Source organism: Artemia franciscana, chromosome 4, assembly GCF_032884065.1.
Source record: "Artemia franciscana chromosome 4, ASM3288406v1, whole genome shotgun sequence".
Lineage (NCBI taxonomy): Eukaryota > Metazoa > Arthropoda > Branchiopoda > Anostraca > Artemiidae > Artemia > Artemia franciscana.
This window is the reverse complement of record NC_088866.1, coordinates 6,574,089-6,592,745: the sequence shown is the minus strand read 5'-3', so window position 1 is coordinate 6,592,745 and position 18,657 is coordinate 6,574,089. Positions and strand designations below refer to the sequence as shown.

The 18,657-nt window shown below is 36.9% G+C and overlaps 1 protein-coding gene across 4 annotated transcripts in view; it reads right to left on the bottom strand.

Annotated features, from left to right (window-relative positions):
- Positions 1 to 18,657, bottom strand: part of LOC136025917 (uncharacterized) — a 101,155-nt gene that overhangs the window by 13,044 nt on the left and 69,454 nt on the right. For 3 of the 4 annotated variants that reach the window (XM_065701987.1, XM_065701985.1, XM_065701986.1), the window contains one exon: positions 2,620 to 2,781. The exons of the other annotated variant lie outside the window; for it this stretch is intronic. In XM_065701987.1, the coding sequence (XP_065558059.1) occupies positions 2,620 to 2,781 (162 nt within the window). The remainder of the gene's footprint in view (positions 1 to 2,619; positions 2,782 to 18,657) is intronic. 4 annotated transcript variants of the gene reach the window in all.

Here is an 18,657-nt window from a genome sequence, read left to right as displayed (position 1 = left end):
ACTACAATCGCAACCCTAACCTCCGTGCTACACCGTGCCAATTCACACCACCGTGCCACACCATAACTGGCAGTTTAGCACTCTTAGCATCCCTCATTGTTCCTAAGACACTTTCAAGATGTTTTCTTGTTAAAAATCAGGCATTAAACCCATGCCACTGTGGCAAACTAAACAGGCACATGACACCATCTGGCGCACATTTTCACTCCTAAGGCTGTTTCAAACATTTCCCCGAAAAGTATTCGTTTACGCTAGAATCAATCATTTAAACTGAAGGAAACAATCCCCATTAGGGTTACTTCTGAGGAATCCTAACAATTCACGCCAACATAGAATTATGTGACTGAGCTATAGCATCCATGTAAAAAACATTATCACACCAACGGATTTTTCTACCTTTTTTCTGCAAAAATAACTATAAACAAAAAAATGACCCCTTTGTTTATTTCAACAGAGAAATCTTGCCCTTTCACTGTTAGATTGCGATGTCTCTTGACATATTACAACCCCTTCCCCCTCTCTCCTTGTTTTCTCGTTGAATATTGTTTGATTAAGAATACTCAGAGAATCTGAACAACTCTTGAAAGCATTGCGGTGGAAACCTTGCATTAATTAAAGCTTGCCAGGGACGCCAATCGGATGGGAAAAATTGACCCCTGGAGTTTGAAAACTACCTTCCCCTATGTATCTGTGTTAAGAAAAATTTGAACATACGAAAATTACATAAGAGCTTTTCTATGTAAATCAGGGTATGGGGGGTATACATTTCTGTAGGGAAGGGAGGCAATGAATGTTTTTCTTTTGTATATATAGACAAAATATATTTAGAAAAGCAAAAATAGCTAAAAGTCAGCATGGTATTGTACATAGAGGGATTTCAACATTTTTGGGTTAGTATTTGAATCCAGAATGTAAGGAAGAGAATTCTATCAGCTCTTATTAGCAGCTGATTCAATTAAAAATAAGAGAATTTTGAGCTAATCGGAATTTTAATTAAAATATTGGAAGCAAAAAACTAAAACAATTAAATAATTCCTGGAACTGACTCCCCCTCTCCTAATAACTTCTATGCCTAAACTACAACCGATTTGACTTTTCTAGTTACAGTACGAATAGTATTTTAAAAAGCACTAGGTCCTATTTCCTTTTTTGATGATTTCTTTTTCATCTTTTTTAACGATAAAGATCTTGTTTTCAAATATTTTCCTGTTTTTCAGTGATTCCATTTCTATCATGTCATGCACTGGAGTAAAATCAGACGGAGGGGGGCTAGTTACCCTCTGATTCTGTCCATGAAAACCTTCCATAATGCTCAATAAAACATTACATGCCCTCAGGGCACAGTTTGCAGCCTTTGCCCCGAAGGCTTTGGAGGGGAGGGTTGTCATTCTCAAATAAATTATTAGTAGACTTTTAAATTACCCCAAACAAAATGGCAATCTCAAAATTTTGATTAGATGTGTTTGAGGAAATCAATCACTTTCAACTATTTAAGAAGACGCTAGAACTTGCAATTTCCAATCGAATGAGCCCCTTTTGAAGTTCCTACTACAATTTCTTTTATACAAACTGCCCTGGAAAGAGAATAGAGAATAAAAAGACTAGTGTCAGCTTTGCCTCTTACTCAGAATATCTTGGCTTTGTCTCCAATTGGCCAATGGCTTGATGGCAACTTGACTTGGCATAAGCCTTCGTGCTAGAGAATAAAATTCCGAAAGCAATAAAAAAGTAAGTTTTTGGCGCAAAAAAGTAGAATTTCTAAAGTTTTAGTTACTCTAATCTGCAATTCAGAGGGTTAGAATGAAAAAAGTGTAGATTTGTTGTAAACATGAATTAAAAGGTTCGTAGAAATATGATGAAAATTAGTCCCAAATGGAAAGTACGGTAAAGTTGGTATATGCAATATTAAAGTTTCACACATCAATTTATAAGAATTGAGGCTTGGAGTGGGTTGCAATTGGAGATTCCCAATATGATCATGTAAATTGAGTAAATAGAAAAATCCGCAATGAAAAATATGGTGCGTGGATGAAATTGTACTTAAACGGTTGTTTCAAGTTGATTTTTTGCCCAATAAAAGTGTTTGTAAAAAGTTTGAATGTACAGGTGCCTATATTATGTACTGAATACTTTTCGTGGAAAAAAGTATCTTGTTCATAATTTCCTGAGTTGGTTCATGTTCATTTTCAAGCCAAAACTTCAAGCCAAGCCAATATCTATTAGATAAATCTGGCATAACATATAACGGTTGTTATTATTAGGCACTAGTTAGTCTAAACAACACTCGTTAATCTATGTTAATTCTATGTTAATAAAAAAAAACACTTGTTTTTCAAAAATATTGGCTCAGGAGAGGATCTAGAGCTGAATCTTGGGGGAGGGGGAATGTGACAAGGGTGCCAATGAGCAAAATCCTGGTGGGGGCCCAATGTGACAAATGTGCTAATATTTGACCAAATTGACAAATTTGTTCTAAAAAAGAGTGAAAAAAGTGAAAGAGGGCACCAGAAAAATCTTGGGGGGACCAGTGCCTCCCGGTCCCCCTGGATGCGCCGGTGCGCTGTCTGCTGTATCAACAGATGGGACTATGAAGTGTTTCGAACATTACTTATGTAATACCTCTTCGAGAGCGTAGGGATCCCAACGTGGCTGTGTATAATTATGATAGCTCTTGCAGCGCTGACGGTAAAACTTAATAAGTATTTTTCCCCTTCCCGATTTGTCCATCTGGTAAAATGCAGTCAGTTTTCCCAGTTTGGACGTCCACTTATGCCTGCAAAACTAGAAAAAAATTCAAAATATCAACAGTTAGATTCTATAGTCACACATAATGAATATTGAGCACATTAAAACTGTAACAAAAATAAATTTTATTTGAAACTTGCAAATAATATTGGACGGATTACCCTTATCAGCGTGTCTGTTTTGTATGCTTCTGCATCACCATGGTTGAGGGGAATGCTGCAATTGAGTAAGGAGAAAAAGCACGGACTGAGTAAAGAAAAAATTTAAAACAATATTTTGAAAACGCTGTCTAATGAGAACTACTTGCTATTTGTTGCTTGGTATCTATAATAATAATAATAATCTTTATTCTTTCCCTTTATCACAATGCAATAACATGGGTATCGTCAAACAAACAAAAAAAGAAAATAGAAAAACACAAAAAGACGCAACATAAAGAACACACATGATGAGCTATCACTTCGATTTGAGGATATTGTCGTTGTAGTGCTTCACGAAGTATGGAACGAAGGAGTTTAAAAATATTGTTGTTGAGTGTTAAGGCGGGCATTCTAACAGTTCTTTTCCCTCTTTAAAAGTTGCCACCCTCGTCTTGTGTGCGTGAGTCACTGAAGTAAACTGAGGTAGGATGTCTCGGTGCGTTGGGGACTTCAGGATGTCAGTTCCAAACTTCATCAGTGTTTCGTGCCTCCTTTCATCCAGGGTTGGGAGCCTGAGTTCACTCAAGCTTTCTTCGTAGTTTTTGTAATTTGATCCAAGAATTATTTTTCAGGCTCTTGTCTGAATTGTTTCAAGCTGACTTCGGTGTTTCTCTGTGAGCGATGGGTGCCAGACAGGACAGCCGTACATGACTATGGGCATTACATAAGTTTTGTAGCACGAAAGGAGAAGTTGTTCTGTCATTCCAAACCTTTTGAGATTTGCAAAGGATTTTAGAAGACCAGCTGCTTTTGCTGTGATCTGGTTGATGTGATCTCCGAGCCTAAGATCGTCACTTAGTGTGATGCCGAGTATTTTAACTGATTTCTTTGTTTGGAGAGGTGCAGGTTCGTCAATGCTCTTCTTCTTTAGGAAGTTGACACGCAACACACAGCTTTTCTCAAGACTTAGCTGGAGCTTCACTTGATCAGCTTGATTCCGAAGCTCTGCAACCAGGGGCTCGAGTTGGTCGTGTGTTTGTGAAAGGAATCGTAGTAGACTTATTGAACAGTCGTCTGCGAACTTGTACCTTTGTTTATGTTGTCTCATCAGTCGTTATATTGTTTATATTGTTTTGATTATATAATTTTGATTTTGATTTTTTGATTTATATTGTTTTGATTATTGTTTACAATATATAGTCTATTGTTTTGATTATTTTTTATAGGGAAAGTTTATTAGGTACTTATCTGTTATAGCCACCAAACTCAAGTTCTTGGCCTGACAGAACCAGTTTCTTTCTGTATTTGTACGATAGAACGATTTCCATGGACCTTGACTCACTAGACTCCATTGGTGTAGACTATGGAGTACCACAAGGATTGATTCTTGGTCCTATTCTGTTTTTAATATACATCAACGATTTATTTAGAGCGGTAAAGAACGCGATTCCTTCTGCGTGTTGTACTCTATGTCACGAAGAGGAAAATACGGTGGCATCTGCTGATATTCTTCCATCCCCTCATGAAGATTTAGTTGCCTTCGCTGACGACAGCAATATCCTATATGCTGAAGACACGGAACAAGCCTTAGAGGTTAAACTTCACATGCTTATGGAGCGGTCTTACCACTGGTTTGATACTAACCGACTTGCTTTAAATATCGCTAAATCACACTTTCTCATATTTTCTAGAACTGGCAAGGTATGCCCGTCCTTATCAACTATATCTACCTCGAAAGGACATTTGTCTCGACCTAAAGTAAGATAAGCGTGTTTCCTTCGAATTTTGTTAGATGAGTATCTTTCTTTTAGAAACCACATCAAGATGGTCCAAGCAAAAATATCATGTAATCTTGGGATAATTCGAAAATTTAAACAATTTTTTTCCTGGAACTATTCTTCGGACCTTATATTTTTCACTCATTCAGCCGTATTTAACTTACTGCAACTTGATTTGGATGTCTACTTTCCAGTCTCTGCTCCATCCAATTAAAGTAATCCATCAAAAGGCTCGCCAGTTAGTTAACAAATTTAATAAAGGACATCGAAAAGTGCTTTTGAATGCTTACGCACTCTATGTCGTCTCTTGCTGTTCAATGATTTTCAAGTATCTTCATGGCGAACTGCCTCGCTGTTTCAATTCTTTCTTTCCCGATTTACTTAATTCAAGGAGCTCTTATAATCTACGCAATAAAGACCACCTGCTATTACCTCAAACTAAGACAGTCAGATCAGATTTTAGTCCCCGAATAGCATGTAGTAAAGTATGGAACAGTCTCCCTGATAATGTCCATAGCATTCATTCGTTTGATACCTTTAAAACCCAACTAAAAATATTTTTGGTTGATGAATATAATGGGGAATAAATTTGAGAAAAAGTTTGTTTTTGAATTGGTTTGAATTAGTATTGTTATATGTTTAACAATATGATGATTAATGAGGGTAGGGCGACATTCCTAGTTGCTAGGCTTGAGCACGTTTATTTATTCAATTCTAATTGTTGTGATTTTGTGATGGTGGGAGAAGTTGTGGACTTGGATTTGAATTTCGAGGACAAAGTGTTAAGTAAAAATAACACAAAATTATTCAATTGGATTTCTTGTTTTTTTAAGAAGGGACTCTTTATTTGGTATTTAGTTTTGTTTTAGCCCCTATGTAACGGACCATGGAGCCTCGTAGGGGTAGAGAGTTATTTTTGTCCATTTATTTTGTTGTTAATAAACTGAACTGAACTGAACTGAACTGTACTCGGTGATAATCAGATTAGCGTGAGAGAGTGTATATTTTTCATCTAGGTCTAGCCAGATTTACCGGTTTTATTTAAAAAACAATCAGAAATGGAATAAAAAAACGAAGTTTTGTGAATTGAAAGTAAGGAGCAAACTCAAAACGAACAGACAATATTCCAAATATAAAACTCTTAGCTCAAAACAAACACAAAATATTCCGTATGTGAAGGGGTTACCCCCCCCCCCCCTTCTCAATACCTTCTTCTTTACGCTAAAGTTTGACTGTTTGTCCCAACTTTTTAAGAACAGATCCAGGAACACGGGGGTCGCTTAATTAGAATAGGAAACTTGTTTTTAATGCTAAAGCATTAGCTTAAAGAGTAAGGTATTGAAGAGGGGGAGAAGGGGGGGGGGGTTAAACCCTTCATATACGGAGCAATTTATGTTTTTGGAGGCTATCATGTCGCTCTTTAATTTCAGTTCAAAATTTTTGTTCTTTATTTATTTAATCAAATTGAAAAACTACTGACAGATTGACAAACAGGGTGCTTGGTGTAAGGTAGTCTTCCTATCCAATAAATTCCCCCGAAGTGTTCCCTACAGAAAATTCTTCCTGCAGAAAATTCCCCATGAAAAATCCCACGCAAAATGTCCCCTCCTGAAAAATCCCTTTGAAAAGTTCACCCTCCTTCAAGCTGAAAGTGTAGATACTTATACATATATCTCAACAGAAATTATTGGATAATAAAGCTCAAAAGACATCAAAATTAAGCATGTTTTGTATCCATCTTAGATCTATTGTTACCCGAAAGCCATTTTTTAAAGATTTTTTTCTTTTGATTGTTTCAAAATTATGCAGCTGTTAGGGAGCATCCAAAGCAAAACTATTCCTCCTTAAGCTGTTTGGTGCTATCTTTTTTAGCTAATTTTTCAGCTGATTTTCTTTTTTGTTCATTTAACACCCACAAGTACCAGAAATGGCCTATCTATATATATAAAAATAAGTTGTCTGTGGATGTTTCTGTCAGGTGACGTCATGTCTGTGTGTTGACTGACGTCATGAAGTTAGTTGTCGTCATTTTTGTTATGACTGTGACGTCATTAAAGATATTTAAGACATGCGTTCACGTAGAAATCTATTAATGTTTAACTTTAAAATGACTGATGAACTTACAATGGCAACAGATCACTGATAAACTACATAGTAAAACTTGAAGTGTTTGGGTCAGTGCGATGCTGGATGTACTCAGTGGAATGGCAAAAGCGAGGTTTGCCACACGCACATATACTAATCTGGCTACATAAAAAAATTACTTCGAACGAAATTGAAGATGTGATTTCCGCTGAAATACCTGATGAAAATGTCGATAAGGGGTTACATGATATTATTATAAAAAAATATGATACATGGACCTTGCGGTGCACTGAACGAAAATTCACCATGCATGGCCAAAGGAAGGTGCACAAAGCAATATCCTCGACTTTTAGTATCCAACACAATTACTGGCAATGATGGTTACCCACAATTTTTGGCTTGCAGCCCGAAATCAAAGATATCGACGAAATCGTACAATATTGGCTGGAAGATACATAAGCAGTAATGAAGCGGCGAATTCTTTCATTTCCGATACATGAACGTAGTCCAGCTGTTGTTCACTTAGCGGTACATTTACAGAATGGTCAACGTGTTTATTTCTCGGAAACCAACGTGCAACAAAGAGCCCTGAATCCACCGGATACAAAGTTAACCGCTTTCTTTTCGCTTTGCAAAAATGATTCTTTTGCATGAAAACTGCTGTGTACTGAAGTGCCTTCGTATTACACGTGGAATACTAAAAATAAAGTATTTGAACGTCGAAAACAGGGTAAGTCAGTCGACGGCCAACCTACCATCTTCAAAGATAAAACGATAGGAAGACTCTAAACCGTTCACCCCAATCAACATGAATGCTTCTTTCTACGCCTGCTTTTGGTGAATGTACCTGGTCCGAAATCCTTTGAGTATTTGAGAACTGTAAACGGTACTATACATGACACTTACTGTAGTGCATGCCAAGCTCTGAATTTATTGGAGAATGACCAACACTGGGATAACTGCATCAATGACGCGTGCGAAACGTCAACCCCAAGTCAAATTTGTGCATTGTTTGGCATCATTTTAACAACTTGCGCTCCATCAGCTCCTACAAAGTTATGGGAAAAATATAAGTCAAAAAAATGTCCGAAGATATACTCCATCGAAAACAGTTAGAGACGTCAGATATGACTTTTGATTTTACATCAGAAATTTATAACTACACTTTAGTTATTATAGAAGATTTGTGCGTACGTATGGCAAACAAACCTCTTCAGGATTTGGGAATGCCTTCACCTAACCGTATCGCTGCTGTTTCGACGTGTTTAGAATTGGATCGTGAACAAAGTTACAGTACGAGTGATCTATTGTCGTATGTACAAAATAACATTTCCAAGTTAACGTCGGAACAAAAAGACATTTATGATACGATAATGCATTGTGTCGATAACAACGTTGGAGAAATTTTCTTTTTGGATGCGCCAGGAGGTACTGGTAAAACGTTTGTGATAAAACTGATTCTGGCATCAATTCGATCAAAAAATGATATAGCGTTGGCAATTGCGTCGTCCGGAATAGCCGCAACATTGCTGCCTGGTGAAAGAACCGCTCATTCTGCTTTGAAATTGCCTCTGAATTTGCATTCTACAGAAACTCCCACGTGCAATATTTCCAAATCATCTGGGATGGGTAAAGTATTGCAGCAATGCAAACTTATTATTTGGGATGAGTACACAATGGCACACAAAAAATCGCTCGAGGCTCTGGATCAATGCTTGAAAGATTTGCGAGGGAAGTCGAAACCCTTTGGCATCACATTAATATTGCTTGCGGGAGATTTCAGGCAAACATTACCTATAATACCTAGATCAAACCCTACAGACGAAATGAATGCTTGCCTGAAAAATTCTAATTTATGGGCACACGTAAAAACAATAAAATTAACTACAAATATGCGTGTCCGATTGCAAAACGATGACTCTGGTCAAACATTTTCAGATCAATTGCTGGCAATTGGAAACGGAAAGCACCCAGTAGACTCAATTTCAGGACGTATACAACTACCTGCTGATTTCTGTGATTTAGTGACGTCCAAAAATGAATTGATTGAAAAAGTATTTCCGAATATTCTAAAAAATTATAAAAATAATAAACGGCTAAGTAAAAGAGCGATTCTCGCACCCAAAAATATAGACGTCCACGAAATCAACAATATTGTTTTGACCAAGATTCGAGACCAGGCAGTCCATTACAAGTCAGTCGACACAGTTTTGGAACCAAATGAAGCGGTTAATTATCCATCTGAATTTTTTAATTCCGTGGATCTTTCAGGTTTTCCACCACACGTGTTACAACTAAAAATAGGCGTACCAATAATACTTTTAAGAAATATCAACCCACCAAAGCTTTGCAATGGCACGCGACTTGCCGTAAAAAAAACAATGGAAAACCTAATAGAGGCCACAATCTTGACAGGGCCTTTTGAGGGTGAGGCTGTTCTTATTCCTCGCATTCCCATGATTCCAACGGATCTGCCTTTTCAATTTAAAAGATTGCGATTCCCAATTTGATTAGCATTTGCAATCACCATTAACAAATCTCAAGGTCAATCATTAGAAAAATGTGGTATAGATCTTAATACTGATTGTTTTTCCCATGGACAATTGTGAAGCGGTAGCCCTTCTTCTCAATCCTTATTTCTTTTTGCTAAAGTTTGACTGTTTGTACCAATTTATATAAAAAAAGGAGAAAAATCTAAAAATAAAATAAAAAAATATATATAAAAAACTAAAAAAAACTAAAAAAATTAAAAAATCAAAACAAAAAAATAAAGAAAAATAAGGAAAAAAATATATGACGTCATATTCAAAATGACGTCATTGTAATATAAGGAAGCCTCCATTTTAACACATGACGTCATATTCAATATGACGTATTATTCAATATGACATCTAATCTATCTATCATCTATCTATCTATCTATATACTAGCTGTTGGGGTGGCGCTTCGCACCACCCCAACACCTAGTTGGTGGGGCGTTTCACGCCCCCCAAGCCCCCCGCGCGCGTAAGTCGTTACGCGCCATATTAGTTACGCGCCATTGTAGTTGTGTCTCTGTGTCCCACCTGTGAATATAGATAGATTTATATATGTGTTTCAAACTACGTAAAAATTGCGAATATACAACATTTTTGGCTTTCCCACTACTGGGAGCTTTCCGTTTCCAATTGCCAGCAATTGATCCGAAAATGTTTGACCAGAGTCATCGTTTTGCAATCGGACACGCATATTTGTAGTTAATTTTAATATTTTTACGTGTGCCCATAAATTAGAATTTTTCAGGCAAGCCTTCATTTCGTCTGCAGGAGTTAAACTACGTAAAAATTGCGAATATACAACATTCTTGGCTTTCCCATTGTCTGTGCATATACAAAGCCGTATGTACTAATAATGACGTCATATGCAAACGCTCTTTTTACAAACAATCAAACAGGCATACACACAACTCGTTTTTATATAGATAGATAGATAGGTAGATACAATACAAATTAACTGCGTAAAACTTGCAAATATACAACATTTTTCGCTGTCCAATTGTCGCTGCATATAAATAGATTGTCAGGTTTACCGACCCTCGAACATGCAACGCACATTTGTCCATGGGAAAAACAATCAGTATTAAGATCTATACCACATTTTTCTAATGATTGACCTTGTGCTTTGTTAATGGTGATTGCAAATGCTAATCGAATTGGGAATTGCAATCTTTTAAATTGAAAAGGCAGATCTGTTGGAATCATGGGAATGCGAGGAATAAGAACAGCCTCACCCTCAAAAGGCCCTGTCAAGATTGTGGCCTCTATTAGGTTTTCCATTGTTTTTTTTTACGGCAAGTCGCGTGCCATTGCAAAGCTTTGGTGGGTTGATATTTCTTAAAAGTATTATTGGTACGCCTATTTTTAGTTGTAGCACGTGTGGTGGAAACCCTGAAAGATCTATGGAATTTAAAAATTCAGATGGATAATTAACCGCTTCATTTGGTTCCAAAACTGTGTCGACTGACTTGTAAAGGACTGCCTGGTCTCGAATCTTGGTCAAAACAATATTGTTGATTTCGTGGACGTCTATATTTTTGGGTGCGAGAATCGCTCTTTCACTTAGCCATTTATTATTTTTATAATTTTTTAGAATATTCGGAAATACTTTTTCAATCAATTAATTTTTGGACGTCACTAAATTACAGAAATCAGCAGGTAGTTGTATACGTCCTGAAATTGAGTCTATCGTATCATAAATGTCTTTTTGTTCCGACGTTAACTTGGAAATGTTATTTTGTACATACGACAATAGATCATTCGTACTGTAACTTTTTTCACGATCCAATTCTACAAATGTCGAAACGGCAGCGATACGGTTAGGTGAAGGCATTCCCAAATCCTGAAGAGGTTTGTTTGCCATACGTACGCACAAATCTTCTATAAAAACTAAAGTTTAGTTATAAATTTCTGATGTAAAATCAAAAGTCATATCTGACGTCTCTAACTGTTTTCGATGGGGTATATCTTCGGACATTTTTGACTTATATTTTTCCCATAACTCTGTAGGAGCTGATGGAGAGCAAGTTGTTAAAATGATGCCAAACAATGCACGAATTTGACTTGGGGTTGACGTTTCGCACTAATGGGGAATATGGAACAACCCACTGGTTATCTACTTCGATGGTGGTACCGTTGCCATTGTAGGTTCTTCAGTCACTTTACAATTAGAAATTTCTCTTTCAACGGTCTTCTTACAATTAAAAATTTGTCTTTGAACGAAATTCTTAAATACCTGTGTCCCGGTTGTCATTTGTGTCCCGGTATCCCAGTCTGTAATTTCTCTTTGAGTGTCCCGGTCGTTATTTATATTCCCTCTGTCCCGGTCGTCATTTGTGTCCCGGTCTGTAATTTCTCTTTGAGTGTTTTTTCTTTTTAGTATTTTTTAGTTTTTTACATTTTTTCTTTTTTCACTTTTCTTCTTTATTTTTCAGCTTCACTATGAAATACATATCGCCGAACCTTTGTTTATTTTAACTAAAATCTGGTAGGCAATGATGACCTTATCCGAGTCAAAATCCCAAACCCAATCATCATCGCCATCATTTTCAGTTTTGATATGTTTTGACTCTCGCTGTCCAGGTGGATCTTCATCTAACTGCGCGGTTTTGCGTTCTTTAGCCTCAAGCCTGTTTCCTTGCTGTTCTTTTGATTCCTCGACACGCTTTCTTTTCTGACTTTCTCTATCACCAGCAAGTTTTTTGGCATAGACTCTTTGAGCATCTTCATCGGCTTTTGCCATTGTAAGTTCATCAGTCATTTTAAACTTAAACATTAATAGATTTCCACGTGAACATATATGTCTTAAATATCTTTAATGACGTCACCGTCATAGCAAAAATGACGACAAGTAACTTCATGACGTCAGCCGACACAGAAACATGACGTCACCTCATCCACAGACAGACAAACAGACAGACAACTTATTTTTATATATATACTAGCTGTTGGGGTGGCGCTTCGCGCCACCCCAACACCTAGTTGGTGGGGCACTTCGCGCCCCCCCAAGCCCCCCCGCGCGCGTAAGTCGTTACGCGCCATATAGTTATGCGCCATTGTAGTTGTGTCCCTGTGTCCCACCTGTTAATATAGAGAGATTTATATATGTGTTTCAAACTACGCAAAAATTGCGAATAAACAACATTCTTGGCTTTCCCATTGTCTGTGCATATGCAAAGCTGTATGTACTAATAATGACGTCATATACAAACGCTCTTTTTACAAACAAACAAACATGCATCCAAATAACTCATTTTTATATAGATAGATAGATAGATAGATAGATACAATACAAATTAACTGCGTAAAACTTGCGAATCAACAACATTCTTCGCTGTCCAATTGTCGCTGCATATAAATACATTGTCAGGTTTACCGACCCTCGAACATGCAACGCACAATTGTCCATGGGAAAACAATCAGGATTAAGATCTATACCACATTTTTCTAATGATTGACCTTGAGCTTTGTTAATGGTGATTGCAAATACTAATCGAATTGGGAATTGCAATCTTTTAAATTGAAAAAGCAGATCCGTTGGAATCATGGGAATGCGAGGAATAAGAACAGCCTCACCCTCATAAGGCCCTGTCAAGATTGTGGCCTCTATTAGGTTTTCCATTGTTTTTTTTACGGCAAGTCGCGTGCCATTGCAAAGCTTTGGTGGGTTGATATTTCTTAAAAGTATTATTGGTACGCCTATTTTTAGTTGTAGCACGTGTGGTGGAAATCCTGAAGGATCTATGGAATTTAAAAATTCAGATGGATAATTAACCGCTTCATTTGGTTCCAAAACTGTGTCGACTGACTTGTAAAGGACTGCCTGGTCTCGAATCTTGTTCAAAACAATATTGTTGATTTCGTGGACGTCTATATTTTTGGGTGCGAGAATCGCTCTTTCACTTAGCCATTTATTATTTTTATAATTTTTTAGAATATTCGGAAATACTTTTTCAATCAATTCATTTTTGGACGTCACTAAATTACAGAAATCAGCAGGTAGTTATATACGTCCTGAAATTGAGTCTACTGTTTGACCAGAGTCATCGTTTTGCAATCGGACACGCATATTTGTAGTTAATTTTAATATTTTTACGTGTGCCTATAAATTAGAATTTTTTAGGCAAGCATTCATTTCGTCTGCAGGAGTTAAACTACGTAAAATTGCGAATATACAACATACTTGGCTTTCCCATTGTCTCTGCATATACAAAGCCGTATGTACTAATAATGACATCATATGCAAACGCTCTTTTACAAACAAACAAACATGTATACATACAACTCGTTTTTATATAGATAGATAGATAGATAGATAGATAAAATACAAATTAACTGCGTAAAACTTGCGAATATACAACATTCTTCGCTGTCCAATTGTCGCTGCATATAAATAGATTGTCAGGTTTACCGACCCTCGAACATGCAACGTACAATTGTCAATGGGAAAAACAATCAGTATTAAGATCTATACCACATTTTTCTAATGATTGACCTTGAGCTTTGTTAATGGTGATTGCAAATGCTAATCGAATTGGGAATTGCAATCTTTTAAATTGAAAAGGCAGATCCGTTGGAATCTTGGGAATGCGAGGAATAAGAACAGCCTCACCCTCAAAAGGCCCTGTCAAGATTGTGGCCTCTATTAGGTTTTCCATTGTTTTTTTTACGGCAAGTCGAGTGCCATAGCAAAGCTTTGTTGGGTTTATATTTCTTAAAAGTATTATTGGTAGGCCTATTTTTAGTTGTAGCACGTGTTGTGGAAACCCTGAGAATAATATCTCGAGGTAAAAACTGATCACCGACCATAACGATGGCCACTTTGTCGATAGTTGGAGCATTGTATCTACGCGAATGTTGGCCAGGAGGCGTTTTGTCAGCGGAAATAACAATTTTATGCGTATAAGTAGGCATCAAATCGATGGCTGTTTTGAACAGACGCACTAAATTATTATTTTCGTGGAAAAGATGTTGTAATTGGGAAACGATTGTCCTTTCAATGTTGGGAGAAATTTTGCAACGTGCATTCAATTCAGAATTTCTATCACTGATGAAGTACAATTGTAAAAATTTATGATTCTCGCCTGAGAATGGTAGAAGAGACCCTGCTCTATGATAAATTTGCCCTTTTACTTTGAAAGTAGACGTAAATTGATCTGGATTTTCAATTTGGGCTCCAAACGACGTCATTTGGAAACATGACTTGTATTTTCTGATTCATTTATATTCCTTATGTCCCGGTGTCCCGGTCGTCATTTATATCCCCCTGTTTTATATCCCGCTTATTTTTCAGTTTTTTCCTTTTTTTAGTTTTTTTTTTACATTTTAGTTCTTTAGTTTTTACCTTTTTTAGTTTTTTTTAGTTTTTTAGATGAAATTTTTTTTTAGTTTTTTACCTTTTTTTCTTTTTAGTTTTTTATTGGTTTTTACCTTTTTTTTAGCTTTTTATCTTTTTTTTTTATTTTTATTTTAAATTTTATTAGTATTCTTTTTCTCTTCTATTTTTCATTTTTCCTTTTTTTTTAGTTTTTTTTTAGTTTTTAGTTTTTTAAGTTTTTTCCTTTTTTTAGTTTCTTTAGTTTTTTCAGTTTTTCGGCTTTTTTATTTTTTTATTAGTTTTTAGTTTTTTTTTGTAGTTTTTGCCTTTTTTAGTTTTTTTCAGTTTTTTTTTTTACTGTTGGGGTGGCGCTTCGTGCCACCCCAACACCTAGTTGGTAGGGCGCTTCGCGCCCCCCCCCCCCCCCAAGCCCCCCCGTGCGCGTAAGTCCTTACGCGCCATTGTAGTTGTGTCCCTGTGTCCCACCTGTGAATATAGATAGATTTATATATGTGTTTCAAACTACGTAAAAATTGCGAATATACAACATTTTTGGCCCTCCCACTACTGGGAGCTTTCCGTTTCCAATTGCCAGCAATTGATCTGAAATTGTTTGACCAGAGTCATCGTTTTGCAATCGGACACGCATATTTGTAGTTAATTTTAATATTTTTACGTGTGCCCATAAATTAGAATTTTTCAGGCAAGCATTCATTTCGTCTGCAGGAGTTAAACTACGTAAAAATTGCGAATATACAACATTCTTGGCTTTCCCATTGTCTGTGCATATACAAAGCCGTATGCACTAATAATGACGTCATATGCAAACGCTCTTTTTACAAACAAACAAACATGCATACACACAACTCGTTTTATATAGATAGATAGATAGGTAGATACAATACAAATTAACTGCGTAAAACTTGCGAATATACAACATTTTTCGCTGTCCAATTGTCGCTGCATATAAATAGATTGTCAGGTTTACCGACCCTCGAACATGCAACGCACAATTGTCCATGGGAAAAACAATCAGTATTAAGATCTATACCACATTTTTCTAATGATTGACCTTGAGCTTTGTTAATGGTGATTGCGAATGCTAATCGAATTGGGAATTGCAATCTTTTAAATTGAAAAGGCAGATCCGTTGGAGTCATAAGAATGCGAGGAATAAGAACAGCCTCACCCTCAAAAGGCCCTGTCAAGATTGTGGCCTCTATTAGGTTTTCCATTGTTTTTTTACGGCAAGTCGCGTGCCATTGCAAAGCTTTTGTGGGTTGATATTTCTTAAAAGTATTATTGGTACGCCTATTTTTAGTTGTAGCACGTGTGGTGGAAACCCTGAAAGATCTATGGAATTTAAAAATTCAGATGGATAATTAACCGCTTCATTTGGTTCCAAAACTGTGTCGACTGACTTGTAAAGGGACTGCCTGGTCTCGAATCTTGGTCAAAACAATATTGTTGATTTCGTGGACGTCTATATTTTTGGGAGCGAGAATCGCTCCCAATATATTTTTATAATTTTTTAGAATATTCAGAAATACTTTTTCAATCAATTAATTTTTGGACGTCACTAACTTACAGAAATCAGCAGGTAGTTGTATACGTCCTGAAATTGAGTCTATCGTATCATAAATGTCTTTTTGTTCCGACGTTAACTTGGAAATGTTATTTTGTACATACGACAATAGATCATTCGTACTGTAACTTTTTTCACGATCCAATTCTACACATGTCGAAACAGCAGCGATACGGTTAGGTGAAGGCATTCCCAAATCCTGAAGAGGTTTGTTTGCCATACATACGCACAAATCTTCTATAATAACTAAAGTGTAGTTATAAATTTCTGATGTAAAATCAAAAGTCATATCTGACGTCTCTAACTGTTTTCGATGGAGTATATCTTCGGACATTTTTGACTTATATTTTTCCCATAACTCTGTAGGAGCTGATGGAGAGCAAGTTGTTAAAATGATGCCAAACAATGCACGAATTTGACTTGGGGTTGACGTTTCGCACTAATGGGGAATATGGAACAACCCACTGGTTGTCTACTTCGATGGTGGTACCGTTGCCATTGTAGGTTCTTCATTCATTTTACAATTAGAAATTTCTCTTTCAACGGTCTTCTTACAATTAAAAATTTGTCTTTGAACGATATTCTTTAATACCTGTGTCCTGGTCGTCATTTATATTCCATGTGTCCCGGCCGTCATTTCTGTCCCGGTATCCCAGTCTGTAATTTCTCTTTGAGTGTCCCGGTCGTTATTTATATTCCCTCTGTCCCGGTCGTCATTTGTGTCCCGGTCTGTAATTTCTCTTTGAGTGTTTTTTCTTTTTAGTATTTTTAGTTTTTTACATTTTTTTTTCAGTTTTCTTTTTCTTCTTTATTTTTCAGCTTCACTAAGAAATTCATATCGCCGAACCTTTGTTTTTTTAACTAAAATCTGGTAGGCATTGATGACCTTATCCGAGTCAAAATCCCAAACCCAATCATCATCGCTATCATTTTCAGTTTTGATATGTTTTGACTCTCGCTGTCCAGGTGGATCTTCATCTAACTGCGCGGTTTTGCGTTCTTTAGCCTCAAGCCTGTTTCCTTGCTGTTCTTTTGATTCCTCGGCGCGCTTTCTTTTCTGGCTTTCTCTATCAGCAGCAAGTTTTTTGGCATAGACTCTTTGAGCATCTTCATCGGCTTTTGCCATTGTAAGTTCATCAGTCATTTTAAACTTAAACATTAATAGATTTCTACGTGAATATGTATGTCTTAAATATCTTTAATGACGTCACCGTCATAGCAAAAATGGCGACAACTAACTTCATGACGTCAGTCAACACAGAAAAATGACGTCACCTGATCCACAGACAGACACACAGACAGACAACTTATCTATATATATATAAATAAGTTGTCTGTGGATCTGTGGATCGTGGATCAGGTGACGTCATGTTTCGGCTGACGTCATGAAATTAGTTGTCATCATTTTTGCTTTGAAGGTGACGTCATTCAAGTTATATAAGACATATGTTCGCGTAGAATTCTATTAATGTTTAAGTTTACAATGACTGATGAAGATGCTCAAAGAGTCTATGCCAAAAAACTTGCTGCTGATAGAAAAAGTCAGAAAAGAAAGCGTGCCGAGGAACTACCAGAGCAACGCGAAAGCAGACTTGCTGCTAAAAGAGAAAGTGAAAAAAGAAGGCGTGCCGAGGAAAAAAGAAGGTGTGCCGAGGAATCAAAAGACCAGCAGGGAAACAGGCTTGAGGCTGATAGAGAAAGAAAGAACAGAAAGCATACCGAGGAACTACCAGAGCAACGCAGAAGCAGACTTGCTGCTAAAAGAGAAAGTGAAAAAAGAAGGCGTGCCGAGGAATCAAAAGACCAGCAGGGAAACAGGCTTGCTGCTGATAGAGAAAGAAAGAACAGAAAGCATGCCGAGGAACTACCAGAGCAACGCAGAAGCAGACTTGCTGCTAAAAGAGAAAGTGAAAAAAGAAGGTGTGCCGAGGAATCAAAAGACCAGCAGGGAAACAGGCTTGCTGCTGATAGAGAAAGTAAGAAAAGAAAGCGTGCCGAGGAATCAGAGCAATCTGAAAGTTATCGCCTGGCATTCAGGTACAACCCAGTCGATGATTATAGCTTGAGTAGATGTGTTCAAATCGGGACAATGTCTAAAATTTGTCCCTATTGCAAGGCCTTGAAATTCAATGGTGAAACAATGGGAATGTGTTGCGCCTCAGGAAAAGTTAAACTTCCTCTATTGGCTGCAACACCAGAGCCATTGAAGACTTTCCTTCCTGGAACTACGTCAGAATCTAAGCGTTTTTTGTCAAAAATCAGACAATAAAACTCATGTTTCCAAATGACGTCGTTTGGAGCCCAAATCGAAAATCCAGATCAATTTATGTCTACTTTCAAAGTAAAAGGGCAAATTTATCATAAAGCAGGGTCCCTTCTACCATTTTCAGGCGAGAATCATAAATTTTTACAATTTCAAGGGCAATCACTAGAAAAATGCGGTATAGATCTTAATACAGATTGCTTTACCAAT